The sequence below is a fragment of the Prinia subflava genome, chromosome 23, assembly GCF_021018805.1.
Source record: "Prinia subflava isolate CZ2003 ecotype Zambia chromosome 23, Cam_Psub_1.2, whole genome shotgun sequence".
NCBI lineage: Eukaryota > Metazoa > Chordata > Aves > Passeriformes > Cisticolidae > Prinia > Prinia subflava.
In genome coordinates, this window is record NC_086269.1 from 6,597,065 (window position 1) to 6,619,259 (window position 22,195).

At 56.1% G+C, this 22,195-nt stretch overlaps 1 protein-coding gene across 1 annotated transcript in view; it reads left to right on the plus strand.

The window, feature by feature from the left end:
- PPFIA4 (PTPRF interacting protein alpha 4) overlaps nucleotides 1-22,195 on the plus strand; it is a 62,666-nt gene that overhangs the window by 13,492 nt on the left and 26,979 nt on the right. Inside the window, exons 2-4 of the mRNA XM_063418706.1 lie at nucleotides 12,854-13,696; nucleotides 21,354-21,455; nucleotides 21,563-21,727. Of these exons, the coding sequence (XP_063274776.1) occupies nucleotides 13,460-13,696; nucleotides 21,354-21,455; nucleotides 21,563-21,727 (504 nt within the window). The 5' untranslated portion in view covers nucleotides 12,854-13,459. The remainder of the gene's footprint in view (nucleotides 1-12,853; nucleotides 13,697-21,353; nucleotides 21,456-21,562; nucleotides 21,728-22,195) is intronic.

A 22,195-nucleotide genomic window follows, 5' to 3' on the forward strand; every position in this document is an offset into this window, starting at 1 on the left:
GTGGGAGGAGGGCACAGGAGGCTGGCCAGGGAGCCACTTCTGCTTGGGTGAGCATCACACCAATCCTGACACATGCTGGATTTTCTGCCTGTGCTGCCCTGGAGGGGCTGCAGCTCTGCAGCAGTACAGCCTGGCACTGCTGAGTGCTGGGGCTCAGGGTTGGCCTGAACCCCCCTGGCCAGTGCTGCTGGAGCCGGGCTCTGCCTGCTCCCACATCTGCAGGAACAGGCACTGGGGGGTGCACAGGGTCCAAAACTGCGTTGTAAAAGAGCCAGAAATTTAAAGCTGTCTGCAGAAATGGTCGCTAAACCCTCTGGAAAGCATTGCTCAGCTGCAAAGCCTTGTGAGCTTTGATATGCTTTTGGCTTTTAATAGAGAGCACACAACATCCTTAGCTCAGGCAGCAGATGTTTTCCGAGGCATTGGGATATCCCCTTTCCTTCATTCCCCCCCCCAAGGGAGTTTAAGATGTCCTGGCCCCCACCTTTTTGAGTGTCCACAGAAGCAAACAGGGAGACCAGGTAGGAAACCACCCCACCTGCAACTCCTCCCACCAGTGGTGTACCCACATTTCATTCCTTTGAAAGCTTGCCGAGCTGCAGATGTGTCCCTCCTCTCCTGGTGATGTCTCATGGATTGGCCAAATCCTGCTCTAACCTCATGGGGTGGGTCAGGGGATGGTTCCTGGTGCTGCGTTGGATGGGGCTTGGAGCAACCTGGGACAGTGGAAGGTGTCCCTTGGCAAGGGGTGGAACAGGATGGGCTTAAAGGTCCCTTCCCACCCAAACCAGTCTGGGATCCTGTGAACTCAGCATCTGCAGGAGCCTCCAAGGTACAGGGGGTGGCAGAGTGCTGTTCACAGGGGCTTTGGGCCAAAGGGTGAAACAGGTTCAGTGTTTTTTGGGTGCCCTTTGGGAGTGATGGACAGAAGCAGGGGCCAGGCTCGATGATGCCATGGTTGGGGCTCCCCCTTGGGTGAGCTGAGATGGCCACGGGGGCCTGTGGGAATCACAATGAGGACAAGGGCAGAGCTGCTGGGGCTCTCATGCCAGGCAGTGCCAGGGGACACCAAGGACACTGCCTTAGCAGAGCTCCACGGAGCTGACATTTTGAGAGGGAGCAAGTTAGAAATTGAGTTGAACTAATGCCCAGTGCTGGATTTGAGATGATAAATGCCCAGATGAGAGCTCTGCTGCCATAGAGGAGGACTGCTGCCCCTCTGCAAACCACTACACTTCCCACACTTTCTGGAGCAATTTGGTGTTGCTTCCCTCAATTTGAAGCTTTCTCTGTTTTCTCCAATCGCCAAAAGAGGGGAGCAGTGGTGGGACATGGTGTTTCTTCTGGTCCCTCTCTCTGCTCATCCCATGCTGGCTGAAGCCCTCGGGGGCTCTGCTTAGAACTCGCTGCTGGATCCAACACAGCTTGTCACATTCATGCAAACCTTGATTTATTCTTCCTGATCTTTTCCAGTACTTGGAATTTCTGGAGGGAGCTGGACTTTTATATCACTTACATCTTCCTTGTGGCCTATATCCAGGAGGAATGAGCTCCAGATGGAGTTTTTCCATGGCAGGCTATTTTTGAGGTGCTTTCTGTGGTTCCTCTGATGCTTAATAAGGGCTGAGCTAATCCAACAGTTCTCCTAAAGAGGAACAACTTGGATTTTCTTTCTAAAGCACAGCATCTCCAGGCCCTCTGCCTCACTGATGTGGTGAGTGGGCACATCCTCCCCTGCGTCAGGAGCTGGAATGTGCAGGGCAGAGGCTCACCAGGAAGTCCTTCTTGCATGAAACAAGGCTTAAAATGCAGACAGGAGTTGGATGAGTCCTTCTTGCAGCACTGTGGCTTTGGCTACGCCAGCTGTACTGGGTGTGCCAGGTGTGCCGAGTGTTCCAGGTGGGCTTTGGCCGGGGCTCATTTTGGGGGCTCACTTTGCACCTAAGAGTGCAGGTTGAAGATGTGACCCTGCTCAATGTGAATTTAGACAGAGCAGACAGGGCTCCAGTGCCTGAGCCTTGCCCCCAGCTGCCCTGTAATGTCACTGTCCTCAGATGCCCCCACACGGCTGGCTGCTCCAGCCACATCCTGTCGCTGGCAGGGATGAGACAGCAGGAGCTGACACTGTCCTGGGCCCTCCCCAAGGTAGCACCATGGGAACAGCACCGGGGCCATTCCAGCCTGGATTGGGGGTGGACAGGGCTGTTTGTTTCCATCTCTGCCTGCTCCTTGCTGGGATTCGTCCACCCCTTCCACACCAGTGGAGGACAGCCAAGGTGCAGAAGGAGCCAGGCTTGGCGAGGGAGGGCTGTGGTTATCTATGGTGTGAGGGTGCTTGGGAGGAAGAGCAGGTGTCAGGAAGCAGGGATTTAATCCCACGGTCCTGCCTTGTCCTACGTGGAGCTGAGTACCCACGTGTCCCAGTAGGGGTGGAGATGCTTGTGGTAAATCCTGTGAGGTGTCCTTGCCAGATGCTGCAGAGCTGTCCTGGTGCTGGATCTGCTCATCCTCAAAGCCTGAGTGTCCAGAACCGAGAACCCCACTGATGTTCCACTGCCCACTACTGTGTCTGGGCAAAAGCTGTGCTATCAGCAAAAGGATTAAGTACAGGCAAGGAACAACAGAAGGGATGAAGACAAGGGGGAATCTTCCCCACCCCCCATCACCTGACTTACTGAAACCATCCCAGTCACTCTGGTTGAGGTCATCCAGTGCCCAAGCCATGACGTTACCACTCTTCTGGAACAAGGAAGACTAAAACCTTCCGTGCTTTGGGAAAATGGAGGAAAGGGGAGCCCTGCCTGGATTGTCTGCAGGTGGAATGGGGAGCACAGGGGAAACTTGGGGCACAGTCTTGCTGCTGTTGTCTCTGTTTGTGTGCTGGGGTGGTTGGTGGTGAATTGAGCTCTGGAGGCCTCCCCAGGGCCAGAGTTGTGCTCCAGGATCACTGGTGTTCCTTTGCAGGTTGTGGTGCCTGCAAAACCCCAAAGTGTGATGCAAGGATGTGTTCCTGAGCCTGCTATGGTCCAACCTGGAGCCAACAGCACTGGACACATCCCTGCTCTGTCCACTGTGGCTCTGAACACCCTCTAAAACGTCCCAAATTTCACTGAAAGCCCCATCTACCTCTTTCCTGACTCCAAACTCCCTCTCTGGGCTCTTCCTCACTCATAATTTAGAGTCAGGTGAGGATGGTTGGACAGGGCTTGGAACATCCTGGTCTCATGAAAGGTTTCCCTGCCCATAGCAGGGGGTGGAACTGGTTGAGCTTTCAAGATCCCTTCCAAGGCAAACCATTCCATGATTCTGTAGTGGCAGAATGCTGGAGACCTGCCTGAGCAGGGCAGGGAGTGGGATTGTGCTCTGGGCCCTGGGGAGCTCACTGAGCCACTTTCCCTTTCCACCAGTCATGCAGGTGGTGGCCGAATTTTACATTGGGAGCTGGGCAGATGTACAGCTGATGTGTGGGAGTGGTTGTCACTGCTGAAGCTCGTGGCAGGGAGGGCCTGCTGAGGGTGTGCAAGAGATTCCAGTGGGATAGGTGGGGCAGGGGAAACCCTGGATCTTGGGCAGACCAGGCATGGAAGCTCCTCAGGTGTGCGTGGGGTTTGTCCCGGGGTTTGGCTACGAGCAGCAGCCTCCCCTGTGCCCTGGGCAGGGCATGGGCTGGGTGAGTGAAGAGGCACCTCTGCAGCATTTGGCAGGGCTCCGGCGCACCCCTGGCACAGATTTCCTCCGCCCTCCTTGGAGCTGGTGACTCTTCCCTCGTCGCTGAATAAATTAGCACCACAAGTGCTCACGGGGTGTGACTAAAGCAGGGCGGGCGCTGGTTTGGCAGAGAGGGGGAGGCCCCCGGCTCCAGCCTGGCAGGCTCCCAGATGAGATAACTCCTAGCAGAAGTGTCATGGGGGCAGGAGGGATGTACCCATGGCAAAACCTCTAGTGAAATCATGGAAAATCACCAGCCGTTCCTGTGTGTCTCAGCAAGGATTGAAGCTGTGCCCTACTCGTGGGGAAACTGAGGCACAAAGCCTCACTTTCCAAAAGGTAAGGGGACTTTGCAATGATGCCCCTTCTGTGGCAAACACAGGATTTTCTCCCAGTGGTTGTGGATCACTTCCCTGTGCCTTGTTCCCTGTCAGAGAAGTCTCCATCCATCCTGGGCTGGAAACCAGCCCGATTGCTGGGATGGATCCCAGTGCTGCCTTCCCTGGCAGAGTCACCCAGGGGCTGGTTCTCTGTAGGCATTGCATTTCCTTCTGCTGCTGTTCAAAGTAACCTTCCTTGAGAGAGAAATCAACGACTCTCAACACCTCAACACGAGGAAGAACTTCTTTCCATGGAGAAGGGCAGAGCACCAGAGCAGCTGCCTGGGGAGGGCATGGAGTCTCCCTCCCTGGAGACATTCCAGACTCACCTGCATATGTCCCTGTGTCACCTGCTTGAGGTTTGATCCTGCCTTGAGAGGGCATTGGACCAGATGATCTTCAGAGGTCCCTTCCAACCCTGACTATTCTGGGCTTTTGGGATTCTGTGACTTTGGCCTAACAAAGCAAAGGACAGGGGGTTTGGTTGCAAAGTTATGGAACAAAATGATGGATGAGCTGTATGTACACACAGCAGAGCAGCAACTGCAAAAGGAAATTGTTGTAATCAGAATTGTGCCTTTTTTGTTTTGTTTTGCTGGCTGCTGAAACCGCTCCTTCTCCCTGTGGATGGATCTGAGTGCAGATCACACGCTGGAAGAGGGATGTGAGTTTGGTCTCATGGATCAGGTGCATCCATCTCCTCCCTTCCTCCCTTGGTGGTTTTCCAACCTCTTGTACACCAAAGATATCGGGATTTCTCCAGGATTTCCTCAGTCCTGTCTTTCAGTGATGCTGCTGGGTGCAGGTGACTGGAGTGGCATGTGATTACAGGATTTGGGGGATTTGGTTTGTGTTTTTGCTGGTTCAGGTGAACTCCTCATGCCAACTGGGGCAGCTGTGGCACAGAGTGTAATCTGGCTTGTGTTCCAGCAACCACATTCCCATGCTCCTCCAGACCACACCCTGTGCTTCCACACGGGCTCCTGGGATCCTCGGGGCTTCAGCAGTTTCCTCAGACCTATGGTCCTCTCTCCTCCCGGCCATGTCCTTGGCTGTTGCAAACCCAGGGATGAAGTCTGAAGGTGAGCCTGGGCTTGCTGAATCTCTTGGCCAGGCTTGGAGATCCCACTTGTCAGAGGGATCATCCAGGCTAGAGCCCCTCCAAGGCTCATTTCTGTCTGTCACATCACCCCAAGGTGCAAGGGCAGGAGGTTGCTGTGGCTTTACCCCACCAGTTCTGCCTCTGGCACATTCCTCCTAGCAATACCCTGAGATCCCGCCTTTCTCTGGGCAGGACACATGGCCCACTTTGGAAACAGGGAAACTGAGTCAGGACCCCTGACATGACCCCCACAACATCTCCCAAGGTGACAGAGTCCTGTAGGTTCCTGCAGATGTCTGTGTGACCGCGTTTGGATGCCAAGCCTGGGGGTTAAGCCCCCTCCTCACCCCCAGGGCCTGGCGCAGATTTCGGCTCCTTGTCTGACAAGGTTTTGCTGAGGAGCAATTGTGTCTCTGCACAATGAGGAGCAGGTGTCTGTCTGAAAATACCCTCTGGAAGTGGTGTGTAATGCCTCCCCTCCCACTGGGAAGTATAAATACCAGTACAATGCTAGCACTGACTGCTCCCTGCAAAGAAACTGTCAGATCTGTACACTTTTCCTCACGGATTCTCCTCTGGTTTAGCAACTTGAGTGAGCAAGGGTTGAGGTGGGAACTGCTTCATGGGTTTGGAGCAAGTCTTTGGGGCAGAAGTGTGTTGTTTAAGATAAGATACTGGGAGTAGCTGCCTTTTATTGCTTGCGGTGTCCCCTGTCCCCATCCTTTAGGGGCACCCAGGGCTTCCCAACACCCGAGACAGTTCCAAACCCTGAAGACGCTGCCAAATGTCTTGTTCTGCCACTGCTGCATCTCCAGCAAGGGACAAGTTGGACATTGTCCCCTTGGCGGCAAAGGACACGCTGCTGCAGGTATGGGGACCCCAGGAGACCTCCCAGACCTGGATGAGAGGAGGCACCGCTGCATATTTTCTCAGGTCTCCACCACATTCCCAGCCCTGATCTCGGCAAATCCATCTCACCTTTTGGAATGGGAACCCAGTCCTCTGCTGCTAAAAACTGGCACCTTATTTCCAGCCAGAATGCCTCATTTCCCTTGTTATCCCTGGGTGTCCTGGCCACGGGCAGCCCCTGGCACCAGCCAGGGACCATCTGTGCAGTTCCCTGCTGGCAGCGGGGCTGTGTTAGGGAATGTGGGGGCACTGTCACTGTATGGGCCCTATGGAAAACTGGATCTTCCTTGCCTCTCTCAGGGGACTGGAGGTCCCAAGAGACCACAGTGTATCTGGGGAATGAATGAGGGGACTTGGGAGAAAAGCTGGGATGAGGCTGTATGTGCTGATCAGTTTTCTTCATGAAAAGCAGTTTTTTCCCCAGGTATGGCCCAGAATGGAGAAATCAGGATGCTTCACCTCACAGCAGGACTGCTCCAGTCCAGGCCTGCTCCAGTCCAGGCTTGTAAAACTCTTAAGAAACCTGTGGAGTGTGTGGAAAGGTGTCTGTACCTGGGCCCAGGGATAGAGGGAGGGAAGGAAGGATGGAGAGGGGCACTGGCGGCTGTGGGGCATTGAGGGCTGTGGGGCTGTCCAGAGAGATCCAAGTAGCTCCTGGCAGACATGCAACTCAGCTGGCATCTGCTTTGGACATTGTGGTATGAACAACACCTCTCCTGAGGTGTCAGGGCACCTGGGAGGGGAAATCCCAGCCCATGACCCAAGCAGCATGTGGCAAAGGCTGAACTAAGACTTGCTGCAGGTCCTACCCTTGAATCAGCAATTTCTACTGTCAAGCCAGGGTTCTTCAGTATCCCCTTTGTATTGTGTGCAGAATAATCTGCCTTTTCCTAACCTGTAATTACCACACCTCTCACTGAGGGTAGGAGAAATGGGCTCTGTGGCTTGGTAGAGATGGTGAGGATGATCCCACTCTGCCATCCCAGTGCTCAGCAGGTCACTACTGATCTTCCCTGGGGTAGGCAAGGGGGAATTGGCGTCTCAACATGTCCTGGCTGCTTCCAAGTGGTGCCCGACTTCAGTGAGGGTGGGCAGGACTTGTGCTGGGATGTGGCTCTGTCCGCAGGGGCAGAGTTTGGGATGAGCTTGCTGGGAATGCCAGGATACCACACTTGCAGCTTGTCCTAGGGTCACGTTTAATTATCGTGCATTAAAAGAGTTCCTGAAAGGTAAAACTAACAGCAAAAGTGCATCAGACTTTGATCCCTCCAGGATCTGGCAGGGAGAGGTCAGTGTGGCAGGTCTGTGTGGGTGCTGGACCCCAAGTTTGGCTGGTGGGGAGGAGGGGAAGCTGTTCCTGTGCCAGGGAGCTGCGAGTGAGGGGTGTTGGTGTGGGCTCTGCCACCCCAACTCTGCACTTTTGAGGCCAAGCTGGGCAGCTGAGGAGGATTTTCCAGGAGCAGAAAAGATCAGAGTGATGTTTTTATGGGATGATCAATCTCTGAGAGCTTGTTGCCTCCAAGGAGTGCATTAAAGCCTCTGCCAGTTGCCTGCTGGGTGGTGGTCCTGCTGACAGAGCCACTGAGACTTTTCTCTTTCTCTTGTCAGGGCTGGGATGGGAGCTGTTCAGAGAGCAAACACGAGGCTGTCTCTATCCTCCATGTGTGGGTAAAGCTGTGGGTGCTTCTCGCCCTCATTGGGAAGGGAAAGCCAGGGTGCTCCCTGGGACCCAGCATCCCACGGGCAGCCTGACTCACAGCTGAGCTGTGCTGAGCAAATCATCAGCTCTGGGGCAAAGCCCCCTTCTGCTGCCCTTCAGCTGCTCCACGTCTGGGCACCACCATGGGGAGGTGACCTCTCGAGCAGGCAACATGTGACTGCTGTTTTCCATCCCAAAAAACGGGGGAAAGCATCATTTTGGGGTGGAGGGGGGAGGGATAGTAAAGCAAGCACATTTTCCTGGCAAGAAACCTGCTCCCAGCAAGCCTGTGCCTGGCAGCCCCACAGGACTAAAAATACCCAGCAAGGGCTGGAGCTGTACAGTGTCTGTTTGCTCAGCTCTCAGCTGTCTCCTCACAGCCTCACAGCTCTACCCAATGATTATCCCAGCACTTAAGGCCCTCTAAAGCCAGGCAGGAGCATTTAGGGAGTTTTCCCAGAGACCTGTGGAAGGTTGATATTTGCAGGCACTAGTTGGGAGCGAGCTCAGGCCCCTCTGACCTCCAGCAGCAAAGAGCTGCTCTGGATGTGCCCTCGCTGCTGCTGCAGTCACAGCAGAGTGTGGGGGGTGTCTGGCTGTCACCCACACTGATGTCTGCGAGGTCCTTCAAAGTGACCGCTGCCATGTGTGGCTTTGCCTGTGGGTAGGGACAGACCCTGTGTGTGCCCCCTCCAGCTGGGCTTCCTGGGAGAGGCACCCTGGGAATGGGTGAGATTCTCTTGCTTTTGGAGAATGGGGAAAAGCCCAAGGTTTGAGGTGGGACAGAAACGAGGGGAGTTGACCCTGGACAGGAACTTCCTGCACGTTCCTGCTGGTGTGCACATCCCTGGATATGTGGATGTTGCTGTATCCCTGTCCCTGTGTGCACATCCCTACACACTCACCTGTGCCTGTTGGTTACTGAACTCACTTCCTGTTCTACAGGCCTTGAAGACAGCAGGGATCAAACTCAGCCTGGTCCTGGCTTCCTCACGTGCCATCCCAGATAAACCCTTCGAAGCTGCCCTGACTCTGGGTGTTGGCCCTTCCCAGAGCCTGGGCTACTCCTGGGACTTGTGGTGTTGCTGTGAAAGCTGTAGTGTTTGAATCCAGAAATGATCACTTACAAATCCATGGGGTAGGAGAGTTCCTGTGGTTGTTGAAGGAATGGATCCATGATGGGGATGCTGGAGGCAGCTCAGTGTCTGTCCATGGATGTGGACGGTCCCCCTGCAGTGCAGGGAATTTTTGACTCTTGGACTTTGCCATGGTTCCAGCCAGGATGGGCACGTGGTGCTGGACTGTGTCCAGAGCCACACTCAGAGGTGGCAGAGCATCCCTGTAGTGGTGTGTTAATGAGTTCTTTCTATTTTATAAGTTTTTCTAAGTTCTTTGTAAGATGATTTCTTCCTTGTACCCCCTATTTTGCCTTCCTGATAGTTGTCCCTGGTAATCCCCCAGTAACTGTTAGGTGTCAATCCTTTCCCCCCTCCTCCCTGAAGCCTGCCTGTCATCTCAGAGCCCTGCCTCAGAGCTAGAAAGTTCTGTGAGGGGCTTCGAATGATAGGCTAGGTTCGGGGAAAATTCCCTCCTCTCCCTTCTGTGTGGTCCTCGTTTGTGTCAGTCACCTTCCTAGCCCCTTATGTATTGAACCCGATTGGTTGTACCCCCCCTCACCGCTCTCTGTACCACCACCCCCCCCCTAATAAAAGGAGGTCCCAAAAAGCCAAAAGTGGCTTGGTCTGAGCAGTCCTTGGCAGGTGGGGAGGCTCCGCCTGACCCCTCAAATAAACCCCCTTGGACTTACTCGGCCAGCTCCTCCCTTTGTTCTCCGCCGTTGTGTGCCCCTTGCTGCCTGTGCCCTCGACATTTCATTGGAACCAAGAGCCACTGGATCGGTTTGGCCTGCGCTGCTCGCCTGCCATGCCTGCTGCTTGCTGTGGTGCCTGAGCCTGGGCAGGGCAGGACTGCATTCTGAAAGGCACCAGTGACACATGGCCCTGGATTTCCCTGCCAGGGACCCTCTGGTAGAGGCATTCTCGTGTCGAGGCAGCAGTGTCCTGGGAGGCACAGAGAGCCCTGAGGACCCTGGGCTGGCTGGTCCCACCTGTCTGGGGGTTTCAGGCCAGGTCAGGGGGACTTTGGCTGCTCTCTGTGATGGTGGGAGGTCTGACCCTGCTCATAGGGCTGCTCCAGCTGCAGAGGGTTGTAGCAGCTCCTGCCTTACACCTCTGTGTGTGTCCTTGGTGGCGCAGGACGAGGGGGAAATGTGACCTCCCTCAGTGGAAACACCCCAAAACCTGGGCACAGAGGAGCTTTGGGTCATCAACGTTGCCTTGTCCAGGACAGTTGGATGCTTCACTGGGCATCCTCAGGGACAGGGCACAGAGGCTTTTGGAGACTGGTGGGATGGGATGAGTCCATCCCGGACCAGCACCAGTGCTGTGTAAGATCCCTGTGGTTCTGTGATCACCCTTCCCAGGCTGAGGGACTGGTTCATCTTCCCATCTCCTTGCAGAAGCATACAGGGGTAACAGGATGTGACTGTGGGCAGGAGCAGGTTAGCAGTGAAACAAAACCCCTCCAGAACGACCCTCGACCATGCACGAGCTCAACCGTGGGGGAAGCAGAAAGAAAATCAGCTTTTGGCTGTAAATCTGTGCCTCCTCCTGCACTGTGTGGGTCCAGCCCCTTGGATGACCTCCATGGGGTGCAGGAAGCCACCACGGCCCTGCTGGAATTGGCATCTGCAGAGTCTCCTCATGGTGAAGGTGTCTCTTCTTTGCAGCTGGGATAAATTTCTATCCCGTCATTGCTCTGGTCAGATTTATGTCTTGGTCATTCCCTGCAGCATTTCCCTTCCCTGAGGGCTTGCAGGGCTCTTCCCTGCGTGTCTTGATTAGTATCTCTTAATTCATCTGCTAATTTCTCCCAGCTCCCCACCAGCAGCTGGCTAGGGCCATGCCCACATGGCTCATTTTGCCATTCAAGCTGTGCTCAGGAGCTGCCAGACTTTCCCCAGCCTGGATGTTCCTTCCCCATGCTCAACCCACAAGCACAGGCACAGCAGAGGAGGGGACATGAAAGTCACCTCATTTAGGCTTTGCACCCAAATTAAGAGGGCTTATCCCTGGAGTAGGACTGATTTCTACTCTTCTTGGCCCTGGATTTCCCTGGAGTCTGGGATGTCTTACCCTCTGGAAAGCTGACAGGGAGCCACATGTCTGTGGGTACCTCTGGGGCTGTTCATTATGGGCAGGAGAACTGGAAAGCATTTATCCTGCTTAATTACAGGGATGAGGCTCATGTCCAACTCAACCCAAGGAGAGCAGGGACTGGTATGCTCCCTCTCTCTATGGCTTTTCCCCCACCAGCCTTGTTTTTGTGGGATGCTGCTGGAATGGGATGTCCTCTGTGCAGTTATCCCATGAATCCACAGTTATCCTGATCATTCATGTGCCAGGATGGAGCATGAACAACCCTCAAAGCCTCAGGAGAGTGTTACATGTCCACAACAGGTTTTATTCCACTTGAGGATCCAATCTGTGAAGGGAGAGGAGGACACCACCTGTGGAACAGCTGTGTCCGACGTCCCTGTGTGCTGGAGCTGGCTCTCAGCATCACATAGGATGCACAGTGAGGGGCTGCTGCTTTTGCCAGAGCTTCTCTATTCTTAGAGAGTTTTTTGTGTCAAACTTCCGCTCAGCTGATGAGCCAATGTCATCCAAAGAGCAGAGTTCTGATTCCCCCACCCTGGCAGTGTCTGGTGTGACAAAGATACCTCCTCACAAGTGTCACCTTTCATCAGGGCAGGTCCCTGCTGTGCTATTGAGCTGTTGGACACACGAGCTTTTATCCCAGCCCAAAGGGGCAGAACAGGCTGCTCTGGCCCAGGCCTGTGTGCAGCTCCTTTTTATCCATGTGTGTGAGGGGGAGTTTGAAGGGGAATGACACAGAATCACAGCTGGTTTGGGCTGGAAGGGATCTTGAAGCTCATCTAGTCCAAGCCCTGTCCAGCCTGGTTTTGGACACTTCCAGGGATGAGGCAGCCACAGCCTCAGATGCATCCACAGAATATTCAGACCTATCCTTGAGCATTTCATCTGGAAAGTTTAAAACTGGAGCGGGGCCTGCCCCAGGAGCAGCACTAGACCAGCATTCCTCACCCTGGGCCTGCCACATTTTGCTGCTCAGTTCGAGCCCTGCCCATGGTTTGTCCCCTGGCACAGATGGTGACCAGGGTGGGTATGTCCCCACGGTGGCTGGGGTGGCAGTGTCACACTCACCCTTGCTGCTGGGCACTCTCACCTGGCTGCAGAGGGCTGAAGTTCCCCCACAGGACTGTGAATCCCCACCTGGCACCTTGTCTGGGATGGTTTTGGGCTGCAGAAGGGAGGATGGGGCTGTGGGTTCCAGCATCACCCCGGGGCTGGGTCCTCAGGTCAGCCATGCTTTAATCCAGCCTATATATTGCCCAAATGCCAGCTCTGCCTCTCCCCTCCAGCCTCTCATTTCTGGTGCTTGTGCTTGGGCAGGAATTTGGGGATGCTGCTGCCTCCATCCCCTGGGAGAGGTTTGACCAAGGAAGGATGAGCTGAAATTCAGTTGTCACTGAACACCTGGGCCCAGCACATCTGTCTAGAAGAGAGGGGAACATTATTCCAGTCATTCAACTCATTTGTTGCTGTGACTTCCTGCCAGGTTTGGGCCAAACTCAGGTTGGAGCCTGATTTTCTGCAAATTCCCTGAGGCTGGGGAACACTGGGGCCACAGGGGCCCTGGGCAGCCAGGAGTTCCACAGAGGGGATGGGATTCTGGCTCAGGATATGTGAATGTCAAGGACAGTTGCAGGATTTTGGGTGCCAGGGCTGCTGTTTCCTGCAGCTTGGTACCATCCTGGGCTCAGTGTAGTGGGCGCATGAGGTACAACCCAGCACAGCCCATTCTTGTGGGTGCTGAGCCCACCTGGGGCAGCTCTCAAGGGGGCAGATGGGGCTGTCTCTGGGCATTTTGGGGCCAGCAGGAGGGATCTGATCTCTGTACCCTCTGCCACAGGTCACTGCTGGGTGTTTGAAGAACTGTGATGCCTGACGGAGACACGCTTCCACATCAGCAGTGAAATCTCATCCAGCTTTAGGGACAGCAGTCCATCCTCATCAGAGCCCCCTCAGCATGCCCAGGCAGCCCAAACACTCCCTGGACCCTCCCTGTGCTGCTCTTGCCTTGGGCTCTCCATTGGGAGAAATCCTCAAGGATCGTTTTGTCCCACTCTGAGCAGCCCGTGGGTCACGGATGCTGCAGCCCCTTGGAAAGGCATCAGGGAGGTGACACACGGGAGCCCGGAGAGGTGACACACAGGACCCAGAGAGGTGACACACGGGACCCAGGAGAGGTGACAGTGGGAGCCAGGAGTGACGAGCAGTGAGTGGGGCACTGGTGACTGCAAGGACCCTGTTGATGCCCAGGACATTGCTGCACCCTGCTGGAGTGATGCCAGCTGCTGCTTAACACCCAGGAGGAAGGGATGGGGAGTCCCCCTCCTTGAGCACCCCATTGTCCCCTCCCGTGCTGGCTCCCCTGGTCCCCGGGAGCCTGCAGTGATGTGAGCTGTGCTCAGCACACCCCCAGCCCCGTTGGGACCCTCCCCCAGCCAGCCCAGCCATGATGTGCGAGGTGATGCCCACCATCAGCGAGGGGGACCCGCTGGGCCCCCCCCAGGGCTCGGAGGCGGACGCTGACTTCGAGCAGCTGATGGTGAACATGCTGGACGAGAGGGACAAGCTGCTGGACACCCTGCGGGAGACGCGTGAGACGCTCGCCGTCACCCAGAGCCGCCTGCAGGAGACGCTCCGGGAGCGGGACCAGCTCCAGAGGCAGCTGAACTCGGCACTGCCACAGGTGAGGACCTGCCCCTGGCACGAGCAGAGCCCTGAGGCACACCGCGGGGAGGGTTTAGCTCATGGCTCTGGGAGGGTTGGCTCGGTATGACAGTGGTGACTCTGCTGCGTGTGTTGCACCTCCTGTCGACAGCAAATCCTGTAGGTCCCCTCAGGCTAAGCCACCAGCTGGGACATCTCCCCTTTTCCTCTGTACTGTCACTGGTCTGTGAGGAGGGGTGGGAGTGCAATCCCTGCTCTCTACAGGGGAATGGATTTGGAGAAGGGTCAAAATCACCCAAGGACAGCCCAGGGTCAGAGCAAGGCAGATGCAGAGCCTTCACTTCCCATGGGGACAGTCAGTCTGGTGGGGGACAGCACCTGGGGAGCAGATAGCTCATTTTGGGCAGCAGATCTAGCTTGCTGCCTGCAGTCAACTTCTTGGGATGTTAGGAGGTGCTGAGCCCACACTGGCACTTTAGATGGGGACATTAACCATTAACCATTCATCACTTTCCTTCCCCACTGTGCAGAGCAGTCCCACTGCTGCCCCTTCCCTCTCCAGGAGGGCTCCTTTCCATCAGCCCCATTCCCCAGTGGGGCAATGGGACTTCTATGTCTCAATCTTGGTCCTGAGAGGGGACACTGGAGGCAAAGCTTGTGCAGGGTGAGGACTGGGACATCTCAGGGAGCAGAGGAGCAGAGGACAGTGAGGCTGCCAGAGGCCTGTGCTCAGTGAGCAGCCCAGGGCTTGAGGAATCAGGGCTTGCCTTGGGGCTTCTGTTAGTGCTATGCTCCTTGTTCCTTCACCTGCAGGACCTTCTCCAGGTACTCCAGAAGCCTGGGCTTGATTTCCACAAAGATGTTCAGGCTAGAAGAGAGTGTCACAGGGATGAGTCTGCAGGATGAGTCTGAGCTATCCACCATCCTTGTGGGGTCTTGTGGGAAAGCACAGTGGCCCAGGGCTCAGACTTGGGGGAGCAGGGATTTTAGGGGGCTGTTGCTCTGCTCCACTGTGGGTATGGTGTGGGAGAAGCCCAAGAGCCAAGGGAAGCAGGAGGCTTTGAATGTTTGCATCTGTTCCAACTCTGCTGTGACCTGAGATCCTCCTTGCCTGGGTGCTGGGGTTTGGAGCACCTTGGAGAGATGGGAAATGGGTCAAAACTGGTGGCACGAGCTAGGACAGAGCTTAGGCTGTGGGCTGGCCAGCTCTCTGCATCCCTGCCTTGTCTGGATGGAGGAAAGCAGATGGGAATAGCTGCTCCATACACAGAGCTGGGCTGGTCCTGCATCTGCCCAAGATACTGAGAGCAAAACACCCAACAGTGCTTCTCAGGAGCTCCTGGGATTCCTCTGGATGTATTTCTACCTTCCTGAGTGGTTTGCTGAGACGTACCCAGGTGTTGGGTGCATCCAGTCCCTCCACCACCTCGCTGTGCCGGGGGCTCGGTCCCTCTGCTCCCTGCCCGGGAGAGAGCAAGCCAGGTCACCCTGATGCTCTGCCCGCCCCACCACAGCCTCCCGGATTAAGGGATGCGCGGATTTAGCCTCCGCTCCCGCTCCAGGGATGGGCTCTGGAGCCTCGGGGTGTGCTCGGAGCAATCTGGGTCAGCACACAGGGACGCGCCGGCAGTGCTGTGCCCGCCACCCCCTGGGTGCCTGCCGGGGGCCGCCTCTGGCCCCTCCGGCCCTGGGATGTGACCGGGGTGGATCCCATGGGGAGTTCCCCGGAGCTGCTGCTGCCTCCCGCAGCCCCAGCGCGGGCAGGGGGCTCTGCGCCCAGGCACGGTGGCCCCTGGTGCCCCCCGTGCTGGCCCCCGGACATGAAGGCTCGGCATGAACACGGGAAGCAAATCCAAAGGTGCTCACCTGCCCAATGGGATTAATCCCAGGATGTGCATGTACCAGGTAAGAGGGACCGGGACGCACGGGTCTCTCCCCAGGGCACTGTGTGGGGGCATCCCATAGGTCTGTCCCATCCTCTTCCTCTTTCTCTGTGAGGTCTTTTGCCCAGAACCTTCCTGCAGTGTCTCAGACCCCATTTGGAATGGGATGCAAGCTAGATTTCTGAGACAACCCCTTCTTTGAGGGCAGGATTGGGCACCCAGGCTCATCAGTAGTGTCCCCTGGGTGCAGCCAGGCTGGGAGATGCACTGCCTGGTGAGGCTGGGATGGATGGCAGCTGGGGATGTGGCACTCTACACCCTCTCAGGGCAGTGGCAGCTGGATGCTGCTGTGTCAGCCTGGGATCCAAAGGGACAGGCTGGGAATGTGCATCTGGTACAGATCCAGATGTGGGGCAGGCAGGGGATGTGCCTGTCCAGGGCACGGATCCCTTGGCAGGGATACTCCAGGGATGCTCCTGCCTGTAGCTCCCATTCCCTCTTGCCTGTGCTGCATGGCTGAGCCATCTCCATTCCCAGTCCATGGGGGCATCCCTCAGCCCCCAAAAGGCAGAACTCCAGGGCAATTTCCTGGGGAGACTAAGCTGCCTTAATGCTTCTTACATGATTTATTTATTCATGTGGGAGTGCTGAATGCGACTTAATCAGGCTGAAAGCTCCAGCTCCAGCCCCCCTGTTCTTCAGGGAATTGGTGGCCGAGGACCAAGCCCTGGGTGGATTCTGGGTGCTCTGAGCAGTCTCCCAAGGCCCTGGCTTTGGTCCCAGCTTCCTCCTGCCCAGCCCCCCCAGCTCAGTTTCTCCTGGGGGCAGGTACCACCAGATCTGACACTCAGGGCTCCCGGTGCATCCAGTCGTGTTCCCAGTGCATGGTCCTGTGTGGGATAGAGCTCCTCCCTGTCCTGCCGTGCCTTGGGGGTTTGGCAGGAGTCCCTGTCCCCAGCTATGTCAGGGGGAGAGCATGCTCCCAAATTTCACAGGGCTGAGGGCTGCAGGCTGCCAATGGCCACGGAAATCTCCCACAGTTCCTCCTTCCACGAAGCTCTGCACCTTTGCTGCCTCTTGGGCTGTGTGGAGAGCTGAGATCTGGCCTTCTTGTGCTGAGCAGACCTCCTAAGACTTCCCAAACTCCCTGGAGGTGCCCCAGGAGCTGGGGCAGGTCCTGACATCAAACAATCCCATTTAACCTTAAAATGTATCTCAAGTTAACTTACAAAGACCAGCAGGTAAATGGGAACCTCAGGAGCCCCAGGTGGGGGAAAACACCCACCAGGTAAGACCCTGAAAGCATCTCCAGATTTTGGAAAGGATGGAGGTATCTGGCAGCAGTGTGGAACTGCTGGAGCTGTTGTGCTCCTACAAGACTAGGATGCTGAGATGTTGGCTTCCTGCTTCCTGGCAGCACAGTGCTCCTCCCTGAGCAATCCCAGGTGGAAATATCCTGATGAAGGGGGGACATTGATTCCCCACGGATGGTCTCACAGAGCCCCAGTGTTGTATCCAGGAGGTCTGGGAGGTGCCGGTGCCCAGCGCTGAGGGTGAGTGATGGTCAAAGTCCTGGGTTTACCCAGCAGGATTTAATCTGTGTAATCCCATGCTACAACTGCTGGGGTTTTGTTTATCCCCTCATCTCCAATTTGGGGCTTTCTCTTCATTCTGCTCCACTCCTGGGATAGAAGGAGGAGTGGGGTGATGGGGCTGCCACACGGGCAGACAATGGATGGGACTCTGCCGAGTCAGCAGTGCTGATTTCTCAGCACGGGCATCCTTCCCACACATCCCCTGCCACTCCTGTCAGAAGCAATCACTCCAATTAGGGGCTTTAAAATGCCATTAATCCTACAGCTGGAGATGGTTTGTGCCCAGGCTCGGGTGCCTTGGAGCAGCAGCCACGCTCCTGCCACAAACAGGGAATTTTGCTGGCTCTGCTGTGATCCCGCTGCATCCCTCATCCCTGTCCCTGGGCTGAGGACTTTGGCATTTCAGCTTTTCCATGCTACAGGCCTTGGAGCCTTTTCCTCTTGAGCTTCCTAAACCTCTCTGTGCTTTTCCAGCCATCTCCATGCTGCTGGTTCCTGGCCTCCCTCCAGCATTTCCCTGTGCCTTCTCCCCTGATGCAGCCAAGGAGGAAAACCCCAAATCCCCATCATGCATGCTACTGATTAAAGATCTGAGTCCAAATCCACAGCATCCCACTTCAATACCTTGTGTGGCGTTCCAGGTCTCCCTCCCTGCTCCGACAGTGCAGACAGCATCTCTACATCCTGCTCCATCCCTCCATCCTTCTCCTTCCCTCCATCCTGCTCCTTCTCTCCATCCTGCTCCTTCCCTCCATCCTGCTCCCTCCCTCCATCCTGTTCCCTCCCACCCCAGGACTTGGGGACATGCCCATTCAGTCACATGGTGGAGGTTTGGTTTTACTCCAAACTGGCCCCTTCCCGAACTGCTGGGCTTCCTGTAGGGGACTCTCAGGCTGTGTCTCATTGTCCACCCTTGGTCTCAAGATCAGGCACCTCTCCTTCACTTTCTAATCTGTTTATAGGTGTCCCTGCTTAGTCCCAGAGCTTACCAGAGCTGGGCAGGCGCTTCTGCCTTGCCTGGGAGACTCCTGGCCATGGCCAGGGCAGAGGAAAATAATTTAGATCCTCTTTGTCTCCACTTTGCTGGGTTGGGCCATGGCACACCACATGGGGGTGGAGGCTGCACTCCACAGTGTGACACTGCAGCTGTGAGCTGGGGACAGCTTGTCATGGTCCCCAAGTTGCCTGGTGCCTGCCAGTGACCCAGAGCAAGGGGGCAGCATTGGTCTCTGGCACAGCTGGGGCTAAGGGAGGTGGCTACAAGCAGGTGTTGGAGTGATTTTTTTCCTATTTTTTATTCCCAAGCCATCATACTCTGGCCCTGTTGTACTCGGCTGACCTCACTGCTGGCCTGGCTCGCCGCAGGGCCATTGCTATTTTTGATGTAAATGTTCATTTTTGCAGCCTTTCCCCGAGAGGGGACAGTTATTGAGGGCTCTTTGAATGCCACAGGGTGCTCCAGGCCTGGCACAGGATGTGGGACACAGAGCACAGGATGCCGCCAGCATTCCTGTCAGGATGGAGGGCTTGGAGAGGAGCACCCCCAGGAAAGGGCTGGCAGGAGCTCTGTGCTGTGCCCGCCCCTGGCTGTGACCTGCTGACCGTGTGTGTGCAGGGCTGGCCGCAGCAGCGGCTGCCTCTCACTCCAGAGGATTTGCTCCTTTTAATCCCCTCTTTCAGGATGAAATCCTGATTGTGGGAGCATCTGCACAGCCTGGCCACCACAGCGAGGGAATGCGGGGAGAGGAGGCAGAGTGCTTGTCCCTGTCCCCAGCGCTGGCTGCCTTTGTCCTCTTGCTGCCTCCAATGCCCATCCTGAGCTGCCCTGCCCCGTTCACTCCAGTGGGAAGAACATCCCTGTCTACAGCTGGTGTCCCCTGCCACCCACGGGGCAGAAGAATAAGTTTCCACCTTTGCAGATCCAGGGGCTTTGGGTCCGCAGGGTCCTGTCCTGGTGCTGGAAAAGCCCAGAGCTGATGCCTCCCCCACGTTTACAGCTCGGGCTTCTGGAAGACATTCCCAGGGCCACGCTGGCTGCCAGGATGCTTCTCCCGAGCTCCTGGAGCCCTGTTGCCTGTCTCTTGGTGTGTTGAGGGACCGGGGGAGTGACAGATCCCTGAATCTGAGGCGATGCACAGGCACCTCTCTGGCACATCTCCCTGCTGCTTTCTGCTTGCCGGCATTCCCAGCCTGACTAATCCACAGGGATGCTTGGGAGCTGCTGGCAGCGCTTGCATAACCCACGGAAGGCACACGTGTGCCTGCGGCCGGGCTGCGCCGAGCCTGATCCGCCGGGATGCTGGCGCCAGGGAGAGCGCGGCTCCAGGAAGGGCTGGGCTGGCACTGCAGGGTCCCAGCGGAGCTGGACCTGCCAAGGGTTCTCTGCACTCTGGGGGCTGTGGGATGGCCCCAGAGCAAGTGTGGGGTGGGCCATGGCAGGGGTTGGTGATGAGGTTTGGAGCGTTGTGACAGATCTGGGGGAGAACTGGTGGGGAGAAGGGTGATCCCAGGGCTGGAGAGATCCCTGAGGAAGGGATGGGGCCAGGGACCATTCCAATCTGGGATCCCAGATTGGAATGGTCCCTAAGAAGGAATGGGAAGAGGGAAGATTGCAGGGCTGGAGTGGTCCTTGAGGAATGCATGGGGCACGAGGGGGTCTGGGAAGGAACATCTGAGCCCAGGCCATGGGGCAATGCCAGAGCAGGGATTTTGGAGCAGGGATGTCTGAGCAGGGATGTGGAGCAGGGCTGTGGGGTGGCAGTGGCCTGAGGCAGGTCACAGGGAGGAAAGCAGCTATTTATGGGGTGACTCTTTCCCTTCACTGCGACCTGCTCAGGTCCTGTCCCACTGTGGGGTCTCAGTTGCACCAGTGCCACCACCATTCCCACCCATCCCAAGCTACAAACCCCACCAGTGGGAGAGGTTGGGGGTGGGGAGAGAAAGGGAAAACCTGGCTGGGACAAACAGCTAAAAAAGCTCTGGATTTCTCGGAGCTTCAGCTGTCACAGGAGGTTTCACTTGGAGCTGAGCAGAGCATTTGGTTCAGCCTAAGCCTCAATGCTTTGCTTCAGTTTGAAGGGGTTTTATTTGCTAAACCTGAAAATTAAAGTGAAAAAGAATTTCATGCTGTAAAACAGCTCTCAGCCCCCTCTTGAAATCTGGGTTGTTAATGCTCCATCAAATCCTTCTCAGCTTCTTCTGAAATCCTTTGCCTTTTAAAATTCTTCCCAACAACACTGAACCTGGTGTGAATTCATGGCGTGTTCCTGCATTTGCATTTCTCACCCTAAGAAATCCCAGCTGCAAAATATCACTTGGGCCTGGCACCACCGAAGAGCAACTGGGAGCAATGGGAGCTGCTCCTGGGCTCACCCAGGTGCCTGGGTTTCATTTTTTATGGCAAAGGGAAGCCTCCTGCATCTAAGGGACTTTAAAGTGAGTTTCCCTTCCCCTCCAACACAGCCAAAAGTGTGATTGTGGTTTTCACTCTGTCTCAAGGGATGTGCTGGCTGTACAGCATTCCTTTGACATTGCTCTGGCTAAGGCTTTTCCTTGCTGATTGTCACATTCCTGGAGGGAGCGGTGGCGGCAGCAGCAAGAGCTGGTGGCACCTGGCATATCTCCTGCTGTGCCCCATCCCTCTCAGCTGGCACTCGGGACCTGGGGGTGCCCCCTATGCAGCTTGCTGGGCCTCCACATGCTGTACTGAGGCAGCAACCTCTTTCTTTTGGAAAGAAGTTTTGGATGATTCCAGGTCCTGAGGCCATGGCAGGGGCTGGCTGAGGGCCAGAGGACTCATCCTGGCCAGCTGTGGCTTTGTGGTGAGTTTTAGACTGATGGGATGCTACAAGGTGGGGCCTGCATCCAGGGGACAGTGGGAATGGGAATATGCTGGTGGTCTTTACTGGGATGCTTTAAATGCCATTAACCACCTCTGCAGCTGTAGAACAGTTTCTTGTGTCACTGGACATCAAACCAAGTGGGATAAATCTTGAGCTGCTGTGTTCTCCTTGTCCAAAGCATGAGGGAAGCCAGGAATAAATCCCCTCCTGGTCTGGCTATGCCTCCACTGGTTTCTCCACGTTCCCCATGGTGTTACCCTGGTTGGGTTTGGATGGGAGATGCTGTGCTGGAGGTCCAGCAGTGGGGCTGGAACGCTGGCTCCATCCCACCCGCTGGCCTGCCCTGCTCTCCGCAGGAGTTTGCAACGCTGACGCGGGAGCTCAGCGCCTGCCGGGAGCAGCTCCTAGAGCGGGAGGAGGAGATCTCAGAGCTGAAAGCCGAGCGCAACAACACCCGGGTAAGGCTGGAGGCCCTGCTGGCACACCTTCAGTCCCGTGACTATGGGACACTAGGGGCTGCTGGGCCCATCCTAGCAGTGACAGCCCCTCTCTCGTCCCCCTGCAGCTCCTGCTGGAGCACCTGGAGTGCCTGGTGTCACGGCATGAGCGCTCCCTCAGGATGACCGTGGTCAAGCGCCAGGCCCAGTCACCATCCGGGGTGTCCAGTGAGGTCGAGGTGCTCAAGGCACTCAAGTCACTCTTTGAGCATCACAAGGCACTGGATGAAAAGGTGGGAAAGCTGCTGGGACCTCTACTGCTCAGAGCTACTTCTCCCAATCCTCCGCTCCCTCCCTGCCACTTGGTGTTGTTAAGGTGACATGGAGGCCCTCAGCAGGAAAGTCTTGGATATCCCAAAGCTGCATTGAGGAGCTACTGGGGCTGCCCAGTGGATCCTCTGGGTCTGAGGCTGTCAGGGACAGGGAATTCCCCCAGGTCACTCGGGATGGTGGCATTTGACACCCTGGGTTAGTCTTCACTGTTCCTCCTCCTTCATTCACCTAAGCATCTCCTTCCTCCACTAGGAGACCTCTCCAGGGTATTCTGCCCATAGATCTCCAAGAATTGGACCAGCCTGTTGTCTCCAACACAATTTCACCCCCACCCCGTGATGGGCTGATCCTGAACCTGTGAATCCACCTGAGCCTGGCTGTCAGCCCAACAAACAGGCCTGGGAATATGCCTAAATCCTGGACTCCCT